The following is a 25,730-nucleotide window of genomic DNA, read 5'->3' on the forward strand; positions in this document are numbered from 1 at the left end:
AAACGTGCAACCTGGATAGCATGTGCACAAATACCCAAGCTTAGTCTTTCAAATGAGAAGCTATTTTATATAATATATTAAAATCGTTTTCAACATCCCCGCCATTACACGTGCGGAATTGTCTTTAAAACTTCTAATGTTGAAAAATCTTGCTTGTGGCAAATAAATCACATAAATGACAAAGGAAAGAAAAGCCAATCACAACTATTCACAGTTTGACTGCAGCGCTACTGTATAAATATACCAATACTTATACCAGCTTGGCTTCAATAAAAGCTGTTTTCCGACTAATGTGGAAGTTTTGAGTTCTGAAACTTTAGTAGTTGAATGATCTCTTATATGTCAAAATTTGATTTCTCAATTCATGACCCCTTTAAATGGTACATTTCTAATTATGTACTCACTGATCCTATTTTCCACAGAGACATCTTGCTATAAAAGCTAAAAGATGGCCGATCAGCTGCAGAAACTTGTTGCACAGAAGAAAGATGTCGTCGAGACCGTGATGGAAGTGTTTGAGCAGGGCGCAGAAGTGTTGGCCAGCATTGCTGGAGATCTGTTCCCCGTGTTCTCCATCGCAGCTCCGATTGTGAAGCTGGCGCTGGATAACGTGGAAAGCAAAGAGGCCGAGTACATGAAGGAGCAGTTCCAGAAGGTGCGAGAGCGCCTGGAAGTTGTTTCCGAAGAGGTCCAGCAGATAAACCAGGAGATCAAGAAGAGCGGGATAGACGCCACCTACTTCTCCGTGGAGGAGAACCTGACCAACCAATTCCGCAAATTCATGGACGTCCTGAATGCGAAACCTAAATTCAGAGATGTCAGAAAGAAAACGTTCCTGGAACACTTCAACAGGACGGGGGGCGACAAAAACTTGCACACTCTGTATAACGCCGTAACCGGAGATAACTTCTCAGGAGAGTCTGTTCTGGAAATCACTCTGAATTACGAGCAGAAGAGCCGCAGGTCGGTGGAGGACTTCTGCGCCACGCTCAAGAAATTGTTCTGCGTCGGTTTGATCGCCTTACTGGGACACGCGGCGTTGAAAGGCGACGACGACGAGGAGAAGTTGCTTCAAGATTGGAGCGAGAGGATGAATGTGGTCCAGTCTAAAATGAACGTCGTGATTGAAGACTGCATCAACAGCTTTCCGTCGCAGGCCGAGCTGGACGCCAAGCGCATAGTGAGGGACCAAAGCGACAAAAGCAACCAGCAACTAGCCGACATGCTGGTAGAGCACCTGAAAAAGAAGTACGACTGGGTGTGCTGGTCAGTCCGCGTCTTCAACTCCCCCACGGGCCTGTTCACCAACAAGAAAGACTTCCAGGGATTGACGGGAAAGAGTCGCTTTCAGGTGCCGGCGTCGGATGACAAGCTAAACGTCGTGGTCTCCTACAGCGCCTCGCCTGAACCCGTCGATAAAGCCCAGATACAGAGCCTGGTCTTGGAGCAGAAGAAGATCACGATGACGCCGATGGCCGAACTGCTTTTTGAGACAATCCCTGTCTGTGTGGTCCACACTGTCAAGACCTCATGCAAAGATTTGGGCTTCTCCAGCAGCTTCTCTGATGAGCTGCACTTCTTTGAAGAGTTCAAGAACTTCTATGTCTTTCTTCATTCTGCTTAAACTAGGCAGGGAAATTGAAATAACATCTAAACAGCTGTTGGAGGATACGCTCACACCTTTAAACCACTATAAAGAGTGTTTAAACTCTCTAAGGTTGACTTTAAATGACCAAAATTATCCTTTTTCCTAGTGTTAGCCTTTATCGAAGTTATAAATGGACACTTTTAACCTATCAAAGTTGTTTTAAACGTCAAATTTGGGCTTATTTGTGAGTGTATACTGGGTGATGGTAGCCTATCGTTTAGGCTGGTAAGTATATGGTCCACATTCCCTGACTATGCAAAATGTTTGCACAAATGTGTTTAAAAAAAGTTATGAAGAACTTATTACTAGATTTGACAAAGATCTCCTAGTTTATAGCTTTCACATCTGACAAAAACACTTCTTAACATTGAGCTTATAAGGTTAACCTTAATATTTATTTTGTTTTGTTTTATTAAAATACTTTATTGTAAGTTTTTAACATAATGTACACATTATAAAGCGAGGAGCACACAACAAGAATGAAAAATATTGAATAAATAGGCAAATAAATGAAATAAAATAAAAATAAAAAGGTGAGCCAACATAAGCAAAGCAGATTTTTTTTTAAGGGTCACAGGAAGAACTTGAGGAACACGTTTGTTGTTTGTCTGAAGTAATCAGTTTTTTTGTTTTATTGGAAAGGATGTATGATTGCTAAGTCTGAACGCAGTGTTCTGCTGATTTTGAATGCTTTTTTATGTGCATTAAAAAAAATCTGATGCAATCTATTATTGTGCTTTATGCTGCCTTCAAGTGCTATCGGAATTATTGTAAATACTAGTTTCTTAGGTATAAACTGCACATGAACACCATCTCAAGTCATATTTACCACTGGGAATCTGGGATATTTTTGATACCCAAGTTTTCAAGTTTGGCGTGCCATAAACTTTAAATATTGCTGAACGATTGCTGCTGTCACTACTATTGTTTATTGACACCGCCATGTCTTGATGTTAAAGTGCATTACATACAGCTATGAATAGTCATTTGAAGCGTATTGTATGTTTTATACACAGTGAAAATAGTGAAATTGTCCGAAAACTGACTATATTATGGTGAATGTTTATATGATTGTCAAAGAATGGGATGCTAAATGTCATTTTGGCTTTAATAAGCTTTTCACAAAAAATAGGCAAGAATAAACATGGTGTCCTCAATGATTCCTTTTCTTTACGACAACAAAGCATATGAAAGCAAGCTTGGATGAAGTAGGACATTTCTAATAGCACGTGAAGGCAGCATCAGTGAAGCATTCTATTTCAGATTTACTGGCCTCTAAACGACATGTAAAAACAAACGTTCTTATGGGTAAGGTCTCGTTCTGTCTCGGCCATAAGTTGAAAAGTAAACCTGACACAAATGACAGAGTACTCTGTTGTTCTTAAACTGAAATGCTCAAAACTGAAATGGAATCAGTACCATTTTTTTTTTAAAGAAATGAATACTTTACTTAGCAAGAATGTATTAAATTGATCAAAAGTGATTGTAAAGACTTTTATAATGTTAAAATATATGTTTCTATTTCAAATGCTGTTATTTTAAAATTTCAAAGAAAATGATTTTTTAAAAAAAAACATTTATAATAATCAGAAATGTTTCTTGAGCACCAAATCAGCTTATTAGAATGATTTCAGAAGGATCATGTGACACTAAAAATTTTCTTCTGATATTGTTTAATAAACAAACAGTCAGTCTAAACAATGAATGATTTGTCTTTGTGTTTAACATCTTCACTGTTCAAACATTCATAGCAGAGATAAAGAACCCCCCCGACCGCCACATTATTAGATTTGGACACATCAAAGATTCTGTAACTCTGTTTCTGATGAAATCTGATCACTTGAGCTCTCAGATAGTGAAAACATTTCCATACATAATCTGTTCTGCACTTCTACAGTCTTTGGAAAGCTGATGTTACTCAAACATTACGCTCAGGGTTTGTTCTGAACCAGACACCAGGAAGTGTGTTGTATATTATTTAAGTCTTTAATGTGCTATATTATTGTTTTGTTCACATATTTAAGGAAATATTTGATAAAAGTTTGAAAGCCTCCCATAGACTGCAATGTTCACCAGTTGAAATTGAACTAGAGTGATCATGACCTGCATATGCATGCATACTGAAAAGTTATTGGTACTGTCTTCCTTGCATATATTGAATTATTTATAGTTTTACAATGATGATGCAACGATGTGGCATTTCATCTACACAAAGCTAAGGCTGAAATGCAAGATGTCAGCATTATATTTCCATTATATTTTAGCACTGATATTTCCTTCATAAAATGCCAGTTCAGTTCAGCTGGTGTTGCAGCAGTTATTGAACTTCGGGAAAAACTGTATTATGGTTAATACAGTTTTTCATTTTGTGGGAATCTTTTTTCAGACAACTAATAGTGTTGCTGGACATCTGTGATGTTGTACATCCTCTTTTCAATGTCATGTTTCACTGATGTAGAAACACCCATCAAACCCTGTAATTATGCAGAGGAGCCACAAACGTATCTATTATTATCTCAGGATTTGTCCCACCCTTTGACAGTGGTCAAAAACAAACCTAGAATAGAAAACAAAATGCCAATGCTTTATATTTAAAAGCAAAGACAAAATTATAACTAAACAAACTACGAATTCACATGAAAACACTGCTACATGACATTTGATGTATATACTGAGTTTTTACACGTCTATTACAAGACCAGATCCTTTAAGACCTAAACCAAAACCAACCGCCCACTTGAGGCCATCTCGGTCTGGTCATCGTCTAGGATCTGGTCTTGATCTCAGAGGTTTGGTCATGACTACAACTCTGCTTATAGATGTGAAAATATTCTAAAATATATTATAAATGAATGATTGTGAAGCAAATCATGGCAAAGGATATAAACATTGAACAAATGTTCACACCTTCAACTTGAAAACTTCCAATCAAGGCAATAATTATGATAATCTAGCTAAAGTACTATTATGCACACTAAATTGTTGACGTCTCCTCGCTGAAAAGACCTCTCCCTATTGCACAGCTGCTTCATTGATCACGGAGGAAGACAAAAGTGGCATTTCACGACATCTCCCCGTCGCCATACACATCTGGAGAAAGTAAATAATACTGTAGCAGCTGTAGCAACTTAGCTAACAGCCTTATTTAAGACACAACCCAGCAACACCACACTGGACAGCTTGTACCACAAGACACTTTCAAATTCAATAAATTCCGTACATCTCAGTTTATTTAAAATGAATGGTGAAAAATAATCTCAGTTTTTCACATTTCATTTTTTTTCTTCAACTTCCTTTCACTTCTACTCAGCTGAAGGGTATGTGGGATTATATCAGAGGGACTTTTGGCTCACTGGTTTATTTCTGTGCAATCTTGCATCATTATGCAGGCTTAGTAAAGGTGACTTGCTTGTTTTCAGGTTAACAGTCATAGTGTTTGGCTCCATTGGCATGGACACAGGGCCTCAATATGACCTCTAGAAACAGAACGGCAGCAGGCAACAATATAAAAAGTTATGTTTAGGTTTTTGTTATTATTATTATTTCAAATCAAGCAAGTCAGGTAATTAGGAGTCATTTTTTAAGGAAAAATGACCTAGAAAGGTTATTCCCTTTAGAAATGTGCCCAACCAACCACAAAGAAAGTGTCTGACAGCAGTCTGCTCAACCTCGGGAGGAGCATGAACTTAGTCTCCTAGTAAATAGCTTAAGAGGTTCTTTTAATCAGAACAAAATGACTTTTCAATGATTATGATTTGGCCACAGTGCCTCACATTGAGTCCGGCCCCATCAGGTGACCTCAGGAACGCAGAAAAACATCACGTGCGTCAGGACGGTTTCGCGTGAGATGCAAAAATACATTGTGCAGTCATTTATCGTCTCAATGTTACCTTAGTTCTTCCTTAATGCAGTCTCCATTGAAATAATTTCATTTTGGACCAATTTCACCCTGAAAAAGATCCAGTAAATGTTTATTAGGTGAGTGGCTCCAATAGCACACAACTTCACCCAACAGGATTGGATGCAGATGTGGAAAACCTTCAAGATGCTGAGATTCTTCCTGGTCTAATATACGGAATATAGAAAGGATAAATGTCTACATAGAGAAAAAACTACAGTGGAGCCAATGGCTCTTGTTAATATATGTTCAGTGATACAGCTGAAAATAAGCAATCAGATTTGGCATTTCTTTGAATTCATTAACACTGGAAAATCAAGTTCAAAAAGTCTGTCGACCCACGGTAAATAACTAATCCATGCAACACACACATTTTTAAAACCACAGTTCACCCAAAATGAAAATGATGGCATTATTAATATTTACACATTCTCATGTTGTCATGCGTCATGCATCAAACATATAGAGACAAATAAAAAGGCGCTGAGCACAAAAACACCCATTTAAAAAAAAAATTCAATATGTAAACTTGGTAAATTCAAATTTATATAGGCCTACTGTACCTTTGAAACTCACCATACACACACTCCAGATGTGTTTGTCATTGCTGTCTTTCCAAGTAGGGCTACTGATGTTTGGCACCAATGACAGAAGCTGGTTCTGATTAACTGAAAGGAAAATGGCCATACAATAAGCAATAAGCGAAGAAAAACAAATAGTTTCTTGATTCAAGCGTTCAACATCTTAAAATCCATCTGGACTACAAATAACAAGATCACAAAGCACACAGACAGTGTAAATCATCACATAATTACTAAACTGTAGAAGTACCAGACTGTTGTAAATTAATGGATTATGGAAACCATGTCACACAGCATTTGTTTGCATATGAAATCACTATATTCTGAAGCTCTGACTCTTGATGACGGTTTCAGCTGTTTTAAATGAGTGAATCTTTTGCAAGGAACAGAAGTGTCAGCCAGTGATTCAACACCACTGTAATCCGCAAACATACCTGTGGAAGGAGACCTAAAAACCTTTGCCTTTATTCCTTTGTTTGTTCCTGGTCAAGACAGACATCTGACATCCACGTGACATAAACAAATGTATCCAGAGGAAGCCTGGTAACTGATTTCTACCCCTCTTCTTTCATTTCACATTGTTCTCAAAAAAAAATATTACAACTCAGTATTCAAGTACTCAATATTTCGTACTCAATCATTTTATGGGAGAAGTGTTCATGGTGAAAGTTCTTCCCAATCCCACTCATTAATAACATTAGCCTTGACACACTTGAGCATATTAACGCCCCCTGCTGGTGGGATCAGCGAATAGCCAAAAGCCCTATTAGCACTGGATTAGCTCGTGACCTCTGTCATTTGTAAAAAATGCAGAGGTTGTCTGTGATCTTACAGATAGTTTACCCAAAAATTAAAATTCTGTCAGTAATTACTCACCCTCATGTTGTTCAAAGCCCGTAAGACAGTAATTAACTACTTGTATAAACTCCATGAACTCAGATATAAGACGCAACCAATGTCTTTATTTTTTGTGCTCTAATTGATAAATGTTGCTTCCAATTGGCTTCTTGTGGTGTTGCATTCTTTGTCATTCTTCAAACATATTAATGGTAAATCCATACCTTGCAGATAAAGTGTACACACCTTGTCCATATTCCATATATCCTTGAATATCATTCTTTATCAGTGAAGCATGGTTAAGCACCATTAAACTCAATCCAACACATAACAATCTTAGACATTGTAAGATTGGTCAGCATTGTATTACACATAGTACATGGCTTAACGTGGTCAAAAAACTGTGTGCTTCCCCACTACCATACACCTGTAGCAAATACCATATACCAAATGTCAGAGTGCCCCCAGTGGACAAATCTATAATTGCATTAAAATGGCTCCTACACTGAGAGCTGGATCACTCCTCTCAGGCATTAAAACTTGCCTGCCCAGAAAAGTAATTAAAGACATTGTTAAAATAGTCCAAGTGACTACAGTGGCTCAACCAGTTTATCAAGCGACGAGAATACTTTTTGTGCGCAAAAAACAATAAAAATAACGACTTCTGTGGGCCTCGGGTTAGTTCACATAGTGTAACAGTGCAGCACTTACGTGTTGTACGTGCCAGATTGAGCCACCGTAGTCACTTGGACTATTTTAACAATGTCTTTAATAACTTTTCTGGGCCGGCAAGTTTCAATCCCTTAGAAGCCCACAAGGTCCACAGATATTATTAATCCAGTGCGAATAGGGCTAAAGATATACCGATAACTCAGGTCAAAACATTGCTATTATGAATGTTTTGCATCTTTGAATGCATAACAAAAAGGGTCTTGATTTCAAGATCATCAGGAAAAAAAGAGAGCATTGATTTAAACTTTTTATTTTATATTTTACATTTTAATTATTTGAAACTTAATACAAAAGGAACAAAACAGTATATATAAAAACGGATGATGCCAAAGTTCTCAAGTCATTTATTTCAAAAAGCATGCATTATTTTCTAGAAGTAGCAAAACGTTTAAGAAGAACACCTTGTAAGAATAATCATGCATCAATGTATAATCTGCTTTAAGTAATCTGAGTACTATATTGACAGGCGGTGCATTTGCTGTATATATTTGTGGCTTTGTATGTTCTCTCTCTCTAACATGCAGAAGCGACAATGGCGTCTTCCAGGAGCGGCTTGTGAAGTTCTGGATCCTCCACCGACTGCAAAAGCACACACACACACACACACACATGCAACTCTCAGAATCCGTCATGATCACAGTGGATTTGACTGATAGTGTTGATGATACAGTACCTTTGCATCTTCATCCTTCTTGCACAAAGCTTTCCCAGTCAAAACACAGACACTAATGTTCACACAGAGTAGAAGGACCGACAACACCAACATCATGATATCCAGTCCTCCGACGATCATCTAAAGGTGGGTAAAGATCAGTGTCACTTTAAGAAAGAAATAGAGCAGCAACACAAGCTTTAATCCCATTTGAAATATAATTTATTCATTCAACAACCCTCACCCTAAATTGTAAATATAATCCCAGTTATATATTTTTAAATATATGACCTCTAGATAATTATTGTACAAAAAAAAAAATCATTGAATTAACTAATTTAGTAGCTTGTCAAATTACCAAGCATCCTCAAGATTAGAATTTTGATCTTACAGCATTTAAAACATAAAACAAATTTATTTATTACCTGAACTAGATATTTGTACTGCATGCAGATCTCCAGTCTCCTCGTCTTTTCAGGGGAAGACGTTACATAGGTACCGTAATTCGTATAATAATCATCGGTCGCGCAGTATGGATTATTTCCCTCAGCCAAGTCCACTGAATACAGCACAACAGCTGTGATAGCCAGTGCACCACTGACGATGTTAAAAAGCATTGCAATAACCAGCTATAAAACACAAACAATAAACTGGTGATGCTCAAAATAATCTTTCTACACCAGAACAGTCCAAAAACATGGATGAAATGTACATGATATGGCTTTGATAGACACTTACCAGACAAGGACTGGGAAACTTAGCTCCGAGAATAGTCACGATTCCAGCTACAAGGACCTAAAAAGCACACAAATACAAAGTACAGTCCACTGCAGTGACCCAGCGGATATATTCATGTTATCCTAAAAAGAATTAAGGACATACAACACAATTAAACTACACATGAAAAGATTTTAGAAACATAAGAATGAGTAAAATAATTCTTACCACACCACCGATCCAAAAACCAGCCCCACTTTCAGAAATGGTGTTCCATACCCGAACGCTTTGAAGCAAAATCCCCAACACAATATTGATGACTCCTACTATTATCTGTGTAGTCTAGGGAATAAAAAATAAACAAGAAAAGATTAAAAAGAACAAAACAACTTTACATGCAAAAGTCTTCAAATGAAAAATATCTAAAAGATGTTCAATTCACCCCGAGAGCTGTGTGGATGTTCGTCAGCTTTCCTTTCATATTCTGAGATACAGAACACACTGGACTGCAGCACAGAAGTTTCAGGATCTGACACAGTACGGGCCATTTGCTCTTTGGGTTTGAGGAGACGGTGATGACCGTCAAACCCTCTCCCTGAGACACTGTCAGAGACATGATGCAGACGGAGGTGATCACAGGTGATAAAGGCCAAACTTCCTGTGTAAAGACAGATAAGCAAATAATCAAACAAGTACATCATATATCAATATATCAATTCAAACCGAGCCTTAGAGGAGAAACAAACAAAGATTGTGCTCCCCCAAAAGGCATGTTAGGTCTTGACAATGTTTTTGCCAAGGACAAAAAGATACAGTTCAGTGAACAAATAATGACATAGCGGGGATGTTGTCACAACAGGGCTTTTTAGGATAATGTGTCATAGTGCTCTTTATTGTTGAGACACTTTTTAACACGTCTGTTTTACTTAATAAAGGGACAGTTCAAGTTCATTTGGAACTATGGCTCAAAATGTCTCCCTTTGTGTTCAACAGAGGAAAGAAATGCAGGAATCTGTCACCGTTTAACATCTGCTGGAAATCCAGGTAACGTTAAACAATTTGCGTGCACGCGCGCGTCCCCACATAATAACATGATCCCCAGTTGATCCGTGTTAACAATTATGATAAACAAAATCCCAAAAATGGAAGGGATGAGCACAATTTCTACAACTTAATTTTCAACTAATACTGTTTTCAGGTACAAAACAAAGAGAACCTGCAAGAGACGAGAAGATTTTAAGTAAGTTGGTGTAAGTGGACCTTTGAATTCATGTGTCAACTTGCCCTAATCCCTAATAAAATTCATAGTTAAGAACATTTTTCCCACTTTGATTCTCCTTCCCAGACAAATTCTAAAATACCTTGGATTATTATTGGCACAGCTGTCTGTTGTGTGTACCTGTTATACCAGAATTGGAACTGCGTAGACGAACACTAAAGTAACGTTACTTCCAGCGTGACGCATAATTAATTATTTTCCTATATTATTTCAGAGAGCTCTTAAGAAATAATTCAGGCTTACCCTGTGACTAAAAGTCCAAAGTGCAGGTACTATAGATTTTAGGGAAATGTCGAAAATTTAACAAATAAACTCCACAGTACTGGCTGGGCTGGACCAAACACAGCGCTGTCGGTGAATCGTTCGTTTGAGTCGGATATTTTTAAGCCAAAGATTCATTCACGAATCAGACTGAACAGTCGACAGCCTTCCAAATAAAGAAAGTAGTTTATTGCATTTTATTTTAACACAAGAACAAAAAGATGTTCATTCAATGGATGTACATTAATTGTAGCATTGTTTAATGTGAATACAAATTATATTTAGGTTGTGTGTGGGACGCTCTATGGTGGGACGTCATAGTGCTTACGTAGGTTGCGATCTGGTTGCGATGCCATAAATTAATCACTGAATCACTGAATCATTCTTTCAAATGAACTGTTCGAAAGGAACAACTTCCTATCATTCCCCTCCAGCCTAGTTTTCCCGATATGGGCGGGAGGCTGGAGCTGTTTTCCTGAAAGTGTTCTTGCTTATACAGAACTGAGGATGGCGACACCAATGTAATAACAAACGCTATGCCTAAATGCTGAAGAAAAAAATAAATAATAATATACATAGTAATAAATTATAGAGCTTATGACCTCTAAATGATTTGAAAAGGACGTTTAGAGATATTTTAGCTCAAGGTTCTGTGGCAGTCTATGTCCTGTCGTTATTAATCAAGCATTTATCAGGCTCTGTTCTGCGTTCACACACTTTCTATTACAGCAACTGACTTATATGTGATACAAGCCACCTGGTGGTGAAATCATGCAAACCTCTTCAGAGAGATTTTGTTTTTTTGTTTGTTGTTTTTAGTCTCTAACTTTTTTATTGGTCCCTATATTAATCTAATTTAAAGATAGAAGGTTCTTCATTTCCATGTCCTTGACAACAATTGAAACATTAGAAGGTTTTCTAGTTTATTCAAAGTCTAGACTAGAGTCTAAAAAAAGCAGATGATGCAAGTCAGTTAGCCTATTTAAAAAAAATGTATAAAAAGCCCAAGTTAACATTTAGTAAACCTCTTTAAATACAATTTAAATGAATAAATAAAGATGTAAAGACTGCATAAGGTAAGAACGAATAAGGTATGAATAAAGATGTAGCTTGATGGTATTACAGAAGGTATTTCACCATTAAAACAAGGCACATAATGCCATTTGTTTACCAGAAAAAAGAATAACTAAGTATATATGTTGTCTTTTGCTGTCATTTATTTTAAGATCACTTGGACGTGGCTGTGGTTAAAAGAGGTAAAACGATATAAATACTGTTCGTTTTCTCACACAAACCGCTCGTTTTGTGTCTTAAGCCATCAATGTGTACTTACATTTACGAGTCATTAAATCATGTTTAATTTGGACTTCTCTGTGCATGCTATTTAAGGAGGACCCCATATACCTCCTCCATTACATGACTGACAGACAAGAACTGTTCGACCTAAAAATATCAAAATTGAAAACACTGTGGAAACAAAGACACCTACATCTTGGATGCCCTTGAGGTAAGCTAAAACATATCAACAATTCATTTCAAAGTGAACTATCCCTTTAACTCTCTCCTGGATTGTTGAAGGCGGATCTGACAGTGATTCTTATAATGCTCAAGTTTCGATAGTTCAATTGGAATGTTGCTGTTCTTGAAATTTAAAGAAACCAAATTTATAGTCTGATGTCACAAAAGACAAACATTGCTGATGAAAACAAATGCACAATAATTAATCATAATTTTCAGTATGAACACAAACCAATCACCCGGCAACATATGTAAACCACGTTTCCAATACTTAATAAATCAGTTTATTTCCAGTTATTAAAAAAGTAATCTTTGCATAAATTGTAAAATTGTCTGTCATTTACATATTTAGCTGACGCTTTTATCCAAAGCGACTTACAATTGCTATATATGTCAGAGGCCGCACGCCTCTGGAGCAACTAGGGGTTAAGTGTCTTGCTCAGGGACACATTGGTGTCTCACAGTGGATTCGAACCCAGGTCTCTCACACCAAAGGCATGCGTCTTATCCACTGCACCATCACCACACAAAAGTGTCATTAGTTAAATTTATTTTAAAGAGCAGAAGCACACTTTAAAAGAACACTATTACATTCTTTGGATACTTTCTGGTCACTTGATGAATTTACATGTGGCAAATCTCCTTGGACAATTTTAAATGTTCTACAAAGAGCAGGAAGGTTTGATCTAAATAAAAAAATAATGTATTCAAAATATCCTTTAATTTTAAAAAGCTGCCCTTTTCTTTCAAAAATAACCAAATTTATTTGTGAAAATACTAAAATATGTATCTTCATGTCTATGGTGCAGATGGTGCAACATGAATCATTTCATTTTCAAAAACAAAGAAAATGTGTTCAAATAAAAATGATGCGTTTGTCTTTATCACTCATGTCATGCAGGAGCGACAGTGACGTCTTCCAGGAGAGGCTTGTGAAGTTCTGGATCATCCACCGACTGCAAAAACACAAACACACATAAACACACATGCAGCCTGATAGTGTTGATGATGATGATGATGATGATGATGATGATGATGATGATGATGATGATGATGATGATGATGATGATACAGTACCTTTGCATCATCATTATTGCAAAAAGCTTTCCCAGTCAAAACACAGAGACTGATGGTCACACGGAGCTGAAGGACCGACAACACTATCATCATGATATCCACTCCTCCGACGATTATCTAGAGGAGAACAACAGTGTATTATTAAAAAAAATATATAATTTTTACACCATGTGAAAAAGATAAATAAATCAAATCATTACCTGTTTGAGATCTCGGTAGTACAAACAGGTCTCAAAGTCACGCCGATAAGAATAATAATGAGGATAAGGACAGTCTAAACTGTTTTCCATTGGCAGGTCCATTGAATACAGCACAACAACAGTGATAGCCAGTGCAGCACTGATGATGTTCAGAATCATTAGAAATACAAGCTATAAAACACAAACAATAGAAATGACTGATGTTCGGTAAAAAAAAAAAAAAAAAAAAAAAAACTCTTGATTCACACTTACCAGCCTAGGACTAGGAAACTTGACTGCAAGAACACACATGACTCCAACAACAATGAACTAAAAGGCAAAGCAAACAATGTCTGGTCAATCCAAACATGCTTGATTTGAAATGATCAAAATGTCAATTTTGAATTATGAAACTTCATTCTAGTAAATATCATAAAAAATAAATGCAAAAATAAAGAAATAAATGTAGGGCATTCTGAAAGCCACATGTCCTTAAAGGGACACTCCACCCATTTCCATTGTTAGAAATCCAGTCATCCTATTATTCGTGCAACGAGACGAGAGAGATCCCTTATTGACCGTCATTTTACATCATTGTAGGTGGAAGTGTAAGAGGGGGGATTTCTGTAAAGACTGCAAGCACTAGTTCTCGCGCCATTCTCTCGCGGCCCTCACTCGTCCCGCTCACCACAGTAAACATAACGAATGACGGCTGTAGAACGCAAAAGCCGAATCCAGGGCATTTTGGGCGATCTCGAAACACATTTTCGGGCAGACTCATCACGAGACTCACTAGTAGCCTAGACTTGTTGTTTAACTACTGCGCTCTGTTACCGGTAGGCGTGGCCTCCTAGGGCAGCGAAGCAAGTGCATTCTGGGAGTTGTTGTCTTTCATCCACATAAGCCAAAAATACATTTTCTGGCTTTTCTCAGTCACATTTCTTCTACATAAATGACCCATTTTGAATACACAATCATCTTTCCAGAGGTGGAGTATCCCTTTAACTAAGATCAATGTTATATGTACAGTAATTTACTTGCTCAATCATTTAGAAACAAAAAAATGGTCAGAATGAAAAATCTGTCTCACCACACCACCGATCCAAAAAGAAGAAACAAAGCCAAAACAACCCATTGTGATATTCATGACACCGATTATTATCTGTGGCATCTATGGAACAAGAGAACAATGTTTGTAACAGTTGTACACATGACAAAACACCTAGTATGAAGGGTTTTGTAAATCTGATCATATAAAAAAAAATATCTAACTCACTCCAAGCGCTTTGTGTGTGTCCGCCAGCTTCTCTGTAATATCCTGAAATACAGAATTCATTGGACCGTAGCAAAAAGTACAAAGAATCTGACACAGTATGGGCCATTTGCTCTTTGGGTTTGAGGTAATGTAACACAGTCTCATCCCAAATCGTCATATAACTGACGTTTTGGGACGTATTTTGACCATACGTCAATATCCGCCTTTTTAGGGCCCCCTTAAACGTCGGTAGATGGCGATCCCGGGCCGTCATACAACTGACGCTTTACCTTTAACGTCAGTTAGGTGACGGGTTAGGTTTAGGGTTAAGTTTAGGTATGGGGTAGAGTTAGGATCCCATAACCTCATCTACCGACGTTTAAGGGGGCCCTAAAAAGGCGAATATTGACGTATGGTCAAAAGACGTCCCAAAACGTCAGTTATATGACGATTTGGGATGAGACCGGGTTGGGTAATGATGTCAGCCGCTCACCTGAAACACTGTAAGAGTCATGTTACAGCTGTGAACAAATGGAAATGGATATTGGCATATTCCATTTCTGGATTCGGAAGTTTTGTTCTCCACCAACTGTGAAACCATAAACAAAAATGAACACACAAGCAGCCCTTTGAAACTGTGGAGAAATGATAATGATATAAAGATAACCATACAGCGTCCACACCAACAGACTATCATAAGCGTGTGCAGTGGCATGTCTTCTGCTGCTTTAAATTTTCAAGCTTTTTTACATTTTCATCTTTCTGTAGTGTGTAATGTTGCAGTTTGAGCATGAGGCTCTGCAAAGTTAAGTTACAAAGCACAAAGTCCCTCTAAGTGGAGTCATACTCTACATCAGTATCACTGTTTGTTCCTCTGTGTTGCTATTTGTCCAGCTGTGACTTTAGACTTTCCCATTCTCATAGATTTAGAATGATCAATACATTTTATAGTTATCGTCATAGTTATTGTGCTCGGTTTGAACAGGCTTTAATTGTGGAGATGATACTGTACCTTTGCACTCCCACCCCTCTTGAACAAAGATTTTAAAGTCAGAACCAAGAAACTGACAGCCACGCAGAGCTGAAGAATCGCCAACACCATCACTGTCATATTTAGTCCTCCGAAGGACCCCTAGAGAAAAAGATCAGTGTGTAAAATCATTAAAAGAGAACCAATTAAAATACAGTATGAACACTAGCTCTAATCAAGGCAAAAATGTGAATTTAAACAATAACATGGTCATTACAAACACCTGTGACTATTTCTTTCAGTGTGGAATTTAATACAGTTTTAAGCAAAGTAAAGGAGATGGCCGGGTGCTGTCAAAATCTGAAATTTAGAAAGAATAAAGTATCATAAATCCTACTAACAGACAAAAAATTAGGTTGTTATTCAGTAATGAATATACGCCAAGTGGTTCAACAGATCACAAAACTCACGGTTCAGATCATATTACGGTGAGTCACGGATTATTTTTCAGATCAGCAAATTAACTAATTATAAGTATTGATAAACACAATATAGTTAAATAAAGTAGCTCGCATATTACGTCCAGATCGCACGCACACAGAAACATTCAGAAACTTAGTCAACACTGTTCAGTGATTTATCAATAAAATAGCTTAGAAACTGAAAAGTTTTAGCATCAATTTCTTAGTAATTAAAACCCACAGCTTCACTAGGCTATATTAATACAGAGACACTGCCAGGTAGAATTAATTCACACTCATTTGCTCTCTCACTAATGCATTCATATAAATGCAATCTTTACTGTGCCACTTTATCTGTGTATGATTTAGAAAGAGCAGAAATCTGTGAGAAATATCATAGACATATACACTAGACCTCACCTGGGGGTTCTAAGCATGCGTCAAAACCGCCGCCATCTTGGAACAGGGGTCTTGTCATAGGAGGTAGCTAGGTAAAGCTGCTATCTCTGCCTTTACTTCGAATTCATTGATGGTGGCGGACTTTTGTGCAGCGTATGATGTTCACGGATGAAATCTGATCTAGGAAGAATGTTTAAAAAATAATAATAATAATAATAATTCTTTCTGGAATCAATGATAAATACATGTCTGACCGTTGGAGCAAACCAAAAAAACAAGAAAAATCGCATTCATGATGATTTATGGTGATTTTATTTGCGCTAGACCTGTGTCTAGCGCAAATATGCTGATGCATTAAAGTGGAGGGGCTCCCCTGTTTCAAGATGGCGGCTCTATTGACGCATTCGTTCCAATGAACTGCTGTATCCAAGGTGAGGTCTAGTGTATATGTCTATGGAGAAATATAACAACCCAAAGACGAAAGAACTTATGTATGAGCAACAGCCTTGAGCCAGAATCATATACCATAACTGTGTCCAACACAACCCGCCTTAGAGTCTTAGCTCGAGGTTCAGGCTTATTTGTTTATTAATGACATCAACAGCGACTAGTCGACTCGACTTTAATCATGAATGTCGACTTAAAAATATCTGAAGTGGTTCGACCCCTAGTTTGCGGCTGTGTGCAGAGAAACCAGAGCGCGCACACTGAATCGAGTTATTTTTCATTCTTTTTTTGCGCTGGCGAGACAAAACACACGTATGCAAATTATAAATATTCACTTTATGATGGTTAAACGTTGTAATTAATCAGTGAATCAAACACAAGGCGCGATTTAAATTGTTTATTCTGTCCCCTCACTAAACTTACACATCACAGAAAACTTTATGATTTTTTTTTTTTACATTTTCACAAACAAAATACATAATTTAATATGATTTATAAGCTGTTTTCCTCAAAGGGAACAAAAAATGTCTCCACAAAGACAAGGATTTCGGATATTCCCATCTTTGTGGGAACATTTTGTTGTTCCTATAGTGCAGTGTTTCCCAACCCTGTTCCTGGCGGCACACCAACACTGCGTGTCAAACACACCCGATTCAACGAGTAGTATGAAGCTGCAGACTCGGAGACCTGCATTTACAGTCCCCCTGCACCCAGAGTCCCGCATTCTCAGACCCCTCGTTTTTCGAGACAGCGCCTCCTATCAAATTGTATCGGATAAACATGTGAAGAACATGTGAAGAACTTAAGCCAAAACATGAGTAGATAAATAAAATCTTCAATTTTATTTAGCGATTCGTAGTAGACTCGTTTGATTTATTTTGTTAATAAAACTAATTTAGCTCATCGATACAACATATGAATAGTCCATTTAATATTTGTAAAGATAGTTTGAAACAAGATTTGAGCCGTTAATGTATGTTTTTTCGCCCTCTTCCCCCTGAAAATATTTAGATAGCTTATGTTTACGTTAGCCTTTAACCTTGGACTTTTTGTAGAAATGTCTTAAATGCTGCAGTTATTTTCACTGCCCATTTTGTGCCCCCATATATTTCAAACCCACAAAGTTGTCCAAAGTTCAAAAACATCTCAAGGGACACTTCAACAGAGCAGTGAAACATGGTAACTAACATTTGCAAACATTTTTTCTTTTTTTTCTTTCTTTCTTTTTGAAACATCATAAGACATGTGCTATCGGTCCCATGGAGTTGCCCCTGCCGAATCCAGCAACATATCATTTTATGATTATGCAAAGGGACTTATAAATGAGTTTTTTTAATGCAATTGAAGACGAAAAGTAAAGTCAAAAACACTGTTTTTTCTTCCTTTTTTCTTTACAGCAAGATGATGTTTAGGTGATTATTAAATAAAGTACAGAATTGTTTATTATTGGTGTTTTGTCTATTTTGATTTGTTTTGCTTCGCATTCAAAATATCAAAAAAACAGATATTGTAATGTTAGCATGGTAATGTTAATTAGACCATTATAGGTTTAACTGAAAGAAAAATTGGAATTTGAATAAAAAAATATAATAAAAAAAAAACATTGTAGCAATATAATATAGCCTACTATTTTTCTGAAGATAGTTAAATCTGTAATTGTATCCCTTCCATCAGTAACAATTAGGTTTTTTTTTTTGACACATGCATTAAGCAGGGAACACAAATATTTATTGGATAATTTATTTGAAGACCGTAATATTGCATCCTATTGTTTTTAATTGCATTTGGATAATGCGCTGTACTCTGTGTGCGGGTGTTATTCAATCTTTTGAACAGCAGGAGGCGCTGTGTTCGAAAAACGAGGGGTCTGAGAATGCGGGACTCTCGTTGGGGGACTGTAGATGCAGGCTCCGAGTCTGCAGCTTCATAATATTGGATTCAACCCATAATCAAACACACCCGATTCAACCCATCAGTTCATTAACCCACCTGATTATGAGCTGATGGGTTGAATCAGGTGTGTTTGATAAGGGAGACAAAGAATACACGCAGTGTTGGTGTGCCACCAGGAACAGGGTTGGGAAACATGAGTTAAGGTGTTTTTTTTTTGTTTTTTTTTTTGTTTTGTTTTTTTGTGCGTGTGTTTCTTAAAATCTGTGAAATGCACACTAGCTACTTAAAAAAAGTACTATGTAAATAGTTAACAGTGACTTGAATCTGAACAACTTTTTTTAATAGCAAACATTCGCAGGTGAAAGTTCACTTCCTTGTTAAAAAAAATAAGCACGTTGATGCAGTCGACGAGAAACCTACATTCAACAAAGCTTTTGAATAATTATGAATATTCCAGTTGAGAATGTGAAATTAAATGTTATGAATTCACATAACTATCATAATAAAATTTTAATTTGGGTGGTTGTGCATGACCGACTTGTTTCTCTTGTCTTTACCTTGTCGTGGGCAGGTGGAAGAATCGCTTTCATCTGCGCATCATGTCTCTGACAGTGTCTCAGGTTGAGGGAATGACGGTCATCACTATCACCTCAAACCCAAAGAGCAAATGTCCCGGACTTTGTCAGATTCTGGTTTCTCTGTTCTGCAGTCCAGTGAGTTTTGTATCTGAGGATATGAAAGAAAAGCTGACAGACACCCAGAGAACTTTTGGGGTGAGTGAGAAACTTGCACTGACTGAAATCTTAAAAAAAAAGAAAAAAGATTTAAGATGCTTAACAATGTTCCTGTATGTATTTGGTTTGGCATAGATTAAAAGCTGGAGGTCCATCAACTAGCACAAATATTGTTCTCTTGTTTCATAGATTATACAGAGAGTAGTTGCAGTCATGAATTTGGTATTGGGATGTATTGGCTTCATCTTTTATATGACTTTTGGGTGGGCCAGCAATATGGTAAGTTTTTTAATGTTTCTAAATCAGTTCATGCTGTAAAATGAATGAATGTGTGTGTGGTACAGGTATATCATACACTATAGCAGTGTTTCCCAACCCTGTTCCTGGCGGCACACCAACACTGCGTGTATTCTTTGTCTCCCTTATCAAACACACCTGATTCAACCCATCAGCTCATAATCAGGTGGGTTAATGAGCTGATGGGTTGAATCGGGTGTGTTTGATTAGGGAGACAAAGAAAACACGCAGTGTTGGTGTGCCGCCAGGAACAGGGTTGGGAAACACTGGCTACTTGCACTCTTTTATTTGCAAAAAGTTTTTTAAAAACTATATTATAATTGATCTACTTTGTGGGTCATTTTTGGACTGTTGATTGGGATTTTACCTTTACAGTCTATGGATTTTACAGAGCCCCCTTTTATATATATTGTTATATTATTATATATTGGGATATGATGGGTGAAAAAAATATGAGATGGGGGCGGGGGCTTGGGTGGTGCTTGAAAAATGATGATTCAATGCTAATCAGGGCGGGGGATGTAATAGTTTTATGAGAGAAAGCACTCAAATATATATTCCTTTTATATATATACTGTATATATATATATATATATATATATATATATGTTTTTTTTTTGCATTTTTTTTATCTACATAAAAATTACATTGCATAACCCATCGCAACCCATCCCAATATTCACACATGATGTATACACATAAAACAGAGTTTTAAAATGAAACATTTTTAAGAGAACAATACATTTTTTATCATTGTTTTTTTTTTTAATCCAATGAGCATTAAGTGTCGTCATTTCCAAGGGGGTAAACCAGAAATTGAAGCCTTGCGGGAGCCGCCATTGTAGCAGAACTTCACCTGCTGTTAGCATCCCATTGACTGCCATTCATTTTGGCGTCACTTTGACAGTGAATAACTTTACATCTGAGGCATCCAAAGAATTAATCTGTCCATTATTTACTTTGTATCTTACTGTTATGCTGCAGGCAGGAATGAAGCAGAGAATAGTTCCAAATGCAAGCACTTTAAATAATTACAAAACTAACAGGGAATCCAGGGAAAAACAAGAACAGGAACTCAGAACAGGAACTTAGAAACAGCAAACATTTAAACAACGACCGACACCCAACAACTAAATACACAGACAAACAAGCTAAACAAGGGAACAAGGGGGCGTGGCAAATCAGAAACACCTGGGGGAACTAATCAAAAACTACAAAGGACTACAAAACATGGCACAGAACAGGAAATAACTAACGTCCACACAAGACAAGGAAAATACAAGACAGGAATCGTGACACTTATGTTACGGGCCTGTAGAAGAAGTTTTTGTAAAAATTGGCTAAAGTCATAAGCACGCAACTTTCTGTCGCACAATAGAGACATTACCGTATAGACAGGAGGAGAAGCTCGCAGGAAATCTTTTACTGTCTATGAGGCAATTGGGGGGACATGGAGGCATAAAGTCGAGGGAGAAGCCCATAGAGAGTCCATTAAAGCAACGGGACAAAATATTTCAACGTTTTTGAGGAATTGGGTTATTCAGATTTGTCTTAGCTCAGCTACTAAAAGATTTACTACTGTATGACGTAAGCTCAGTTTGACATTTTTGGGTGAACCATCCTTTTAATTCTGTGCTCAAGTCCTTTGGTTTCTTTGGTTTTATTAAAGGAGGTACTACAGACTTTAGATAACTTCGAAAGGGACTTTTTGAATTGCCTGACAATTTACAAACTACTGATTTAGATAAAAGCAATCTGTGAAATAAATACGTATACGTTTTTTAATTGTTCTACAAAGTGAAAGATATAGGGAGGTTGTATAAATACACAAAAAGGTTTGATGCCAAAGTGTTCCAATCATTTATTTAAAAAAAAAAAAGAACAGCCCAAAGATCGCAACAAAATTGAAAATGTCAATAAAAGGTCACACCCATTAATATGTATAGAGAGAGATCAACTTTTTAAAGGGGAAAATATAAGTCTAACTAAACATGTAATTTAATGAGTAGTGTTGCAGATAGTACAGAATCTGTTTTTAAATCATTTCACTACAATATTGAGACATCTAATGCCATTCCATTACAACAACAAAAAATAATCATATTAATAACTGTTTATTGCATGTGTGTTATTCTTTTTAACATGCAGGAGCAACAGTGACGTCTTCCAGGAGCGGCTTGTGAAGTTCTGGATCCTCCACCGACTGCAAAAACACAAACACACATGAACACACATGCAGCTCTCAGAATCCGTCATTATCACAGTGGATTTGACTGATAGTGTTGTTGATGATGATGATGATGATACAGTACCTTTGCATCTTCATTCTTCTTGCGCAAAGCTTTCCCAGTCAAAACACAGAAACTGATGTTCACACAGAGTTGAAGGACTGACAACACTATCATCATGATATCCACTCCTCTGAAGGCCATCTAGCCGTGGGTAAATATAAAGATTTTAGATACAGAAAACGGTGCACTCATATTATTTATGAATGGGAGAAATTGCCAGTTGCTAATCTAAGAGTCAATTGCCATCTAATTTGAAAAATGATTTTTAAAAGCGAGTGTTACGAGTGGTTTTAAGAGATTTCAATAGATTTATCTAAATAAGACTTTATCTTGGATTCCCGAAATAGAAAGAAAAACTCCATACATTTTTTCCATGCGGGGAAACTGATTTTCAATGGTAAATTATAAACCTTTAAAGTTACACCTACTATGAGCTACAAGGTTGTTAATCGATGGTATTTGCTTCTGTTGGTGCGGTCAGCCCACACATTATTGCATCTTATTTTGAAAGTAATCATTTTTAACGGACGAATCCGTGGTGAAAAACTACATTACCTTTGACCAATCAGAGAGTTGAAACAGACAAAATGCTCCAAAACAGCTCTTTAGCTCCGCCCACTCCCATGAAACACTTCGAATGACTAAACCGAGTCGGTCTCCCTACGCTCTAAAAAATACTTAAATATGTGTATATCTGCATATTTTGCTATAAACTTAAAATAAATTATTTTTATACAATCTTAAATTAGTAGTTTTATATTTTCTCCATTTTTGATTATACTACAATTTAAAATTTATAATATAATTTGATTATACTGTTCACAATGCTTCTAAGAATTGTAATTCTTTCCCTCATTAAAGACGTTAACAACAGTCTTGTACCGTTTGTCTGCTTTTCAAATACTTTTTTGCTTCAAATCAAAGTTTGTATTATGTTATGATTCACCTCGTAGCTGTTTGACTTGGTTCATGGCTTTATTGCTCTTTAACAAATACTTTTTAAAAATCAATAAAAATCAAAATACTTCTGGAACCACTGGTGCTGAAAAAGTGGACAGGCTTTGTTGTTGCACTCTATAGTTGCCCAGAGACATTGCAAAAATGGCTGCTGAGTAAACGTATTTTCCTTGAAAGGGACTTTGAACTTTTTAGTGTCAACTTATTAAAAGGAAAATCATCCATAAAGCCTGTAATTTAAATCCCTATTCAGGAGATCTGGAATATAGTGCATCATTTATGAACCACTATGGTGCTTTTTGTCATTTTGGTGCTTGGCATTACATGGAAAGAAAGAGACCTTTTGCGTTTTTGGAAAAGAACTAATCCGTAAACTGAGTATGAAGTGATGAAGATTTGATGAGCAGTAACTTGCCTTACCGCCATCTAAAGAATCATTACCTCAATGAGATTCTTGTAGTACAGACAGGTCTCTGTTCTACTTCTCTCTTCAGGGGTAGGCGTTCGGTAACGCTCATAACTACTATAGCCAGAATAGTCTGAATAAGAATTGTAGAGTTCGGGACAAGAAGACTCATAGTAGTATCCAGCATGATTATTCGTAAAGTCCACTGAATACAGCGCAACACCTGTGATAGCCAGTGCAGCACAGACTATATTCAGAATCATTCCGATGACCAGCTGTAAAACACAAACAATATATACAGTATAGTATATATATATATATATATATATAAACTTGCAAAACTGAAACTGTCAAAAACACAGATTCCATTGACAGAAACTTACCAGACAAGAACTGGGAAACTTGCCTGCAAGAATACACACGATTCCAGCTACAAAGAACTAATAGACAAAAGCAAACAAACAAAAACATCTGTGCATTTTTTTTTTTTAAATTTGCTTTATATTTTGGATAAATCAAAAGAATGTTACAAAATGAGACCCAAGTCTTACCATACTGCCGAGCCAAAAGGGTCCCATGGCCATTATTGCCATGTTCCAGTATAAGCCAACGCACACAAATATGATCCCCACCACAATATTAAGGACACCAACTATCATCTGTACAATCTATGGAAAAACAGAACAATATTTTTATGCCACCAGCTATCAAGAACCTTAAAATAAGAATATTAGGTGTATTCTTATTTTGCACAATGACATTGTAAGCCAACTAATCAAATTTTTGCTTTCACTGTGGACAATTACTTCATGACTTCTTGTATTTTGTTTGAATAAATTGAATTATTGCATAAATATATACAGCAGAAATATAACTTTTCTAAAAGTTGCAGCTAGGTACTAATAATGTTGACTAATCCGAAAACGGCATGTTATATTTTCGTTTGATTAGGTGTTTTTAAAAATGTGTCTAATACATTGTACTGATAAAACCAACTGTAACCAAATTTAAAATGTCGCAAAACATTTTTAAGAATCTTAAATCTTGTATGTATCTTACCCGGTGTCAGAGAGAATGTTTAAACAAATCCCAGACTACAATGCATGTTTGAGTTGTTTTAACTGAAAGAAAATTTCACTGACCTAAAATATACAGTATTAGTGCCATTGTTTCACTAGAAATTTGTTTTTTTCTAAGGCATGTTTATAAAAGCTACTTAAATGCCCAGATGAACTAAGGCTTAATCCTTCCTGGCTTAATTTATGCCTATGTCTGTGAAACTGAGGTATAAATCTATCCAAAATGACAAGGCCTGAAAATCAAGTGGCTGACTCACCCCAAGAGCTGTGTGAATGTTTGTCAGCATTCCTTTCATATTCTGAGATACAGAACACACTGGACTGCAGCACAGAAGTCTCAGGATCTGACACAGTACGGGCCATTTGCTCTTTGGGTTTGAGGAGACGGTGATGACCGTCAAACCCTCTCCCTGAGACACTGTCAGAGACATGCTTTCCACAGGTAACAATAGCTGATCCTCCTGTTTGTTTACTGCATAAAACAATAAGGACAACAAATGATTACTGGTCATCATTTTTGTAAGTACATACATTCATAATATCAGGTGTGGAGGATACAAAGCATAGACATTTAACACTTTAAAAATCCTTTTAATTATAAAAAATGATAGTAGCCTATGTAAATACAAAAGATGACTATGTTTAATTATCGAAACAAATTTAGACCTGAATCAAGTTAGGAGTTAATCCATCTACTTATGTTTTCTGTATAAGAAAGTTGTGGTGCTGCAGGCTGTTTAACCATTCACATTTTGTTAATTAATATTACAATTATTGTCTTGTTGTTTTTAAACTCATTATATTACATCACATTATTAACACAGTGTTAACTCAAACTCACCTTGCTTTAATGGCACGTCTATGCGAGTCTCAGTCCAGAATAAAAATGGCACGACTCTGTTGGGGTTTTTAAGGCGGAGTTGTTGTTTTTTCCCGTAGGCTAAGTGACTTCCTCATAGCCTTCAAACATGTATAACAGGATTGTTCTTGTTCATGGTAAGCTGAATTATTGTTTAATATTGGAGATGTAAGCAATGTTTTTATTGCTAATAGTAACCAATCTTACCATCACTCCACAATGTTGAATCATATAAAAGAGAGATTTCATGGTTTTATGACGAATTTGAAATGCACTGTAAATAATTGATTATTGTATACATTC

At 36.7% G+C, this 25,730-nt stretch overlaps 4 protein-coding genes and 1 long non-coding RNA gene across 7 annotated transcripts in view; 1 reads left to right on the forward strand and 4 right to left on the reverse strand.

Moving 5' to 3' along the window:
- rpz4 (rapunzel 4) overlaps positions 1–3,210 on the forward strand; it is a 10,210-nt gene extending 7,000 nt beyond the window's left edge. For both annotated transcript variants that reach the window (XM_039675100.2, XM_039675099.2), the window contains exon 3: positions 423–3,210. In XM_039675100.2, the coding sequence (XP_039531034.2) occupies positions 449–1,624 (1,176 nt within the window). In that variant the 5' untranslated portion in view covers positions 423–448 and the 3' untranslated portion in view covers positions 1,625–3,210. The remainder of the gene's footprint in view (positions 1–422) is intronic.
- LOC148977059 (uncharacterized) lies at positions 2,778–6,802 on the reverse strand. Its single transcript, XR_016145803.1, has 4 exons — positions 6,562–6,802; positions 6,123–6,214; positions 5,539–5,597; positions 2,778–5,124 (listed from the first exon to the last, which is right to left on the reverse strand). It is a non-coding gene; the product is annotated as an uncharacterized LOC148977059 (long non-coding RNA).
- A 1,128-nt stretch (positions 6,803–7,930) lies between these two features.
- On the reverse strand, positions 7,931–10,747 carry LOC120481450 (transmembrane protein 176A). The gene is made up of 7 exons (XM_039675112.2): positions 10,588–10,747; positions 9,508–9,723; positions 9,294–9,407; positions 9,087–9,143; positions 8,774–8,977; positions 8,370–8,489; positions 7,931–8,275 (listed from the first exon to the last, which is right to left on the reverse strand). Exons 2-7 carry the CDS (start codon positions 9,679–9,681, stop codon positions 8,210–8,212), a joined length of 735 nt encoding a protein of 244 aa, XP_039531046.2. The 5' UTR covers positions 9,682–9,723; positions 10,588–10,747; the 3' UTR covers positions 7,931–8,209.
- A 1,644-nt stretch (positions 10,748–12,391) lies between these two features.
- On the reverse strand, positions 12,392–15,868 carry tmem176l.3a (transmembrane protein 176l.3a). Its single transcript, XM_089118007.1, has 8 exons — positions 15,647–15,868; positions 15,128–15,223; positions 14,656–14,697; positions 14,470–14,550; positions 13,653–13,709; positions 13,401–13,571; positions 13,201–13,317; positions 12,392–13,079 (listed from the first exon to the last, which is right to left on the reverse strand). Exons 1-8 carry the CDS (start codon positions 15,743–15,745, stop codon positions 13,017–13,019), a joined length of 726 nt encoding a protein of 241 aa, XP_088974133.1. The 5' UTR covers positions 15,746–15,868; the 3' UTR covers positions 12,392–13,016.
- Positions 15,869–21,935: 6,067 nt separating this feature from the next.
- LOC120481448 (uncharacterized) lies at positions 21,936–25,510 on the reverse strand. Of its 2 annotated transcripts, none has more exons than XM_039675110.2 (7): positions 25,410–25,510; positions 24,826–25,029; positions 24,041–24,157; positions 23,873–23,929; positions 23,525–23,764; positions 22,148–22,267; positions 21,936–22,038 (listed from the first exon to the last, which is right to left on the reverse strand). In XM_039675110.2, exons 2-7 carry the CDS (start codon positions 24,997–24,999, stop codon positions 21,973–21,975), a joined length of 774 nt encoding a protein of 257 aa, XP_039531044.2. In that variant the 5' UTR covers positions 25,000–25,029; positions 25,410–25,510; the 3' UTR covers positions 21,936–21,972. The 2 variants fall into 2 exon arrangements, with proteins under 2 accessions (XP_039531044.2, XP_039531045.2); XM_039675111.2 differs by having other exon boundaries at positions 24,826–25,040; positions 25,410–25,507.
- Between the last annotated feature and the right edge of the window lie 220 nt (positions 25,511–25,730).

This window comes from Pimephales promelas, chromosome 12 (genome assembly GCF_988280905.1).
Source record: "Pimephales promelas chromosome 12, fPimPro1.hap1.1, whole genome shotgun sequence".
Classification (NCBI taxonomy): Eukaryota; Metazoa; Chordata; class Actinopteri; order Cypriniformes; family Leuciscidae; genus Pimephales; species Pimephales promelas.

Coding starts and splice junctions, on each gene's coding strand:
- tmem176l.3a (XM_089118007.1), bottom strand. CDS start 15,745: ATGACAGTGATGGTGTTGGCGATTCTTCAGCTCTGCGTGGCTGTCAGT. Junction 13,572..13,652: donor AGTTTCCTAGTCCTAGGCTG/GTAAGTGTGAAT, acceptor TGTGTTTTATAG/CTTGTATTTCTAATGATTCT. Junction 13,318..13,400: donor ACTACCGAGATCTCAAACAG/GTAATGATTTGA, acceptor GTTCTCCTCTAG/ATAATCGTCGGAGGAGTGGA.
- LOC120481450 (XM_039675112.2), bottom strand. CDS start 9,681: ATGTCTCTGACAGTGTCTCAGGGAGAGGGTTTGACGGTCATCACCGTC. Junction 9,408..9,507: donor ACATCCACACAGCTCTCGGG/GTGAATTGAACA, acceptor TTTATTCCCTAG/ACTACACAGATAATAGTAGG. Junction 8,490..8,773: donor AGTACAAATATCTAGTTCAG/GTAATAAATAAA, acceptor ACCCACCTTTAG/ATGATCGTCGGAGGACTGGA.
- LOC120481448 (XM_039675110.2), bottom strand. CDS start 24,999: ATGTCTCTGACAGTGTCTCAGGGAGAGGGTTTGACGGTCATCACCGTC. Junction 23,765..23,872: donor AGTTTCCCAGTTCTTGTCTG/GTAAGTTTCTGT, acceptor TGTGTTTTACAG/CTGGTCATCGGAATGATTCT. Junction 22,039..22,147: donor AGAAGAATGAAGATGCAAAG/GTACTGTATCAT, acceptor GTGTTTTTGCAG/TCGGTGGAGGATCCAGAACT.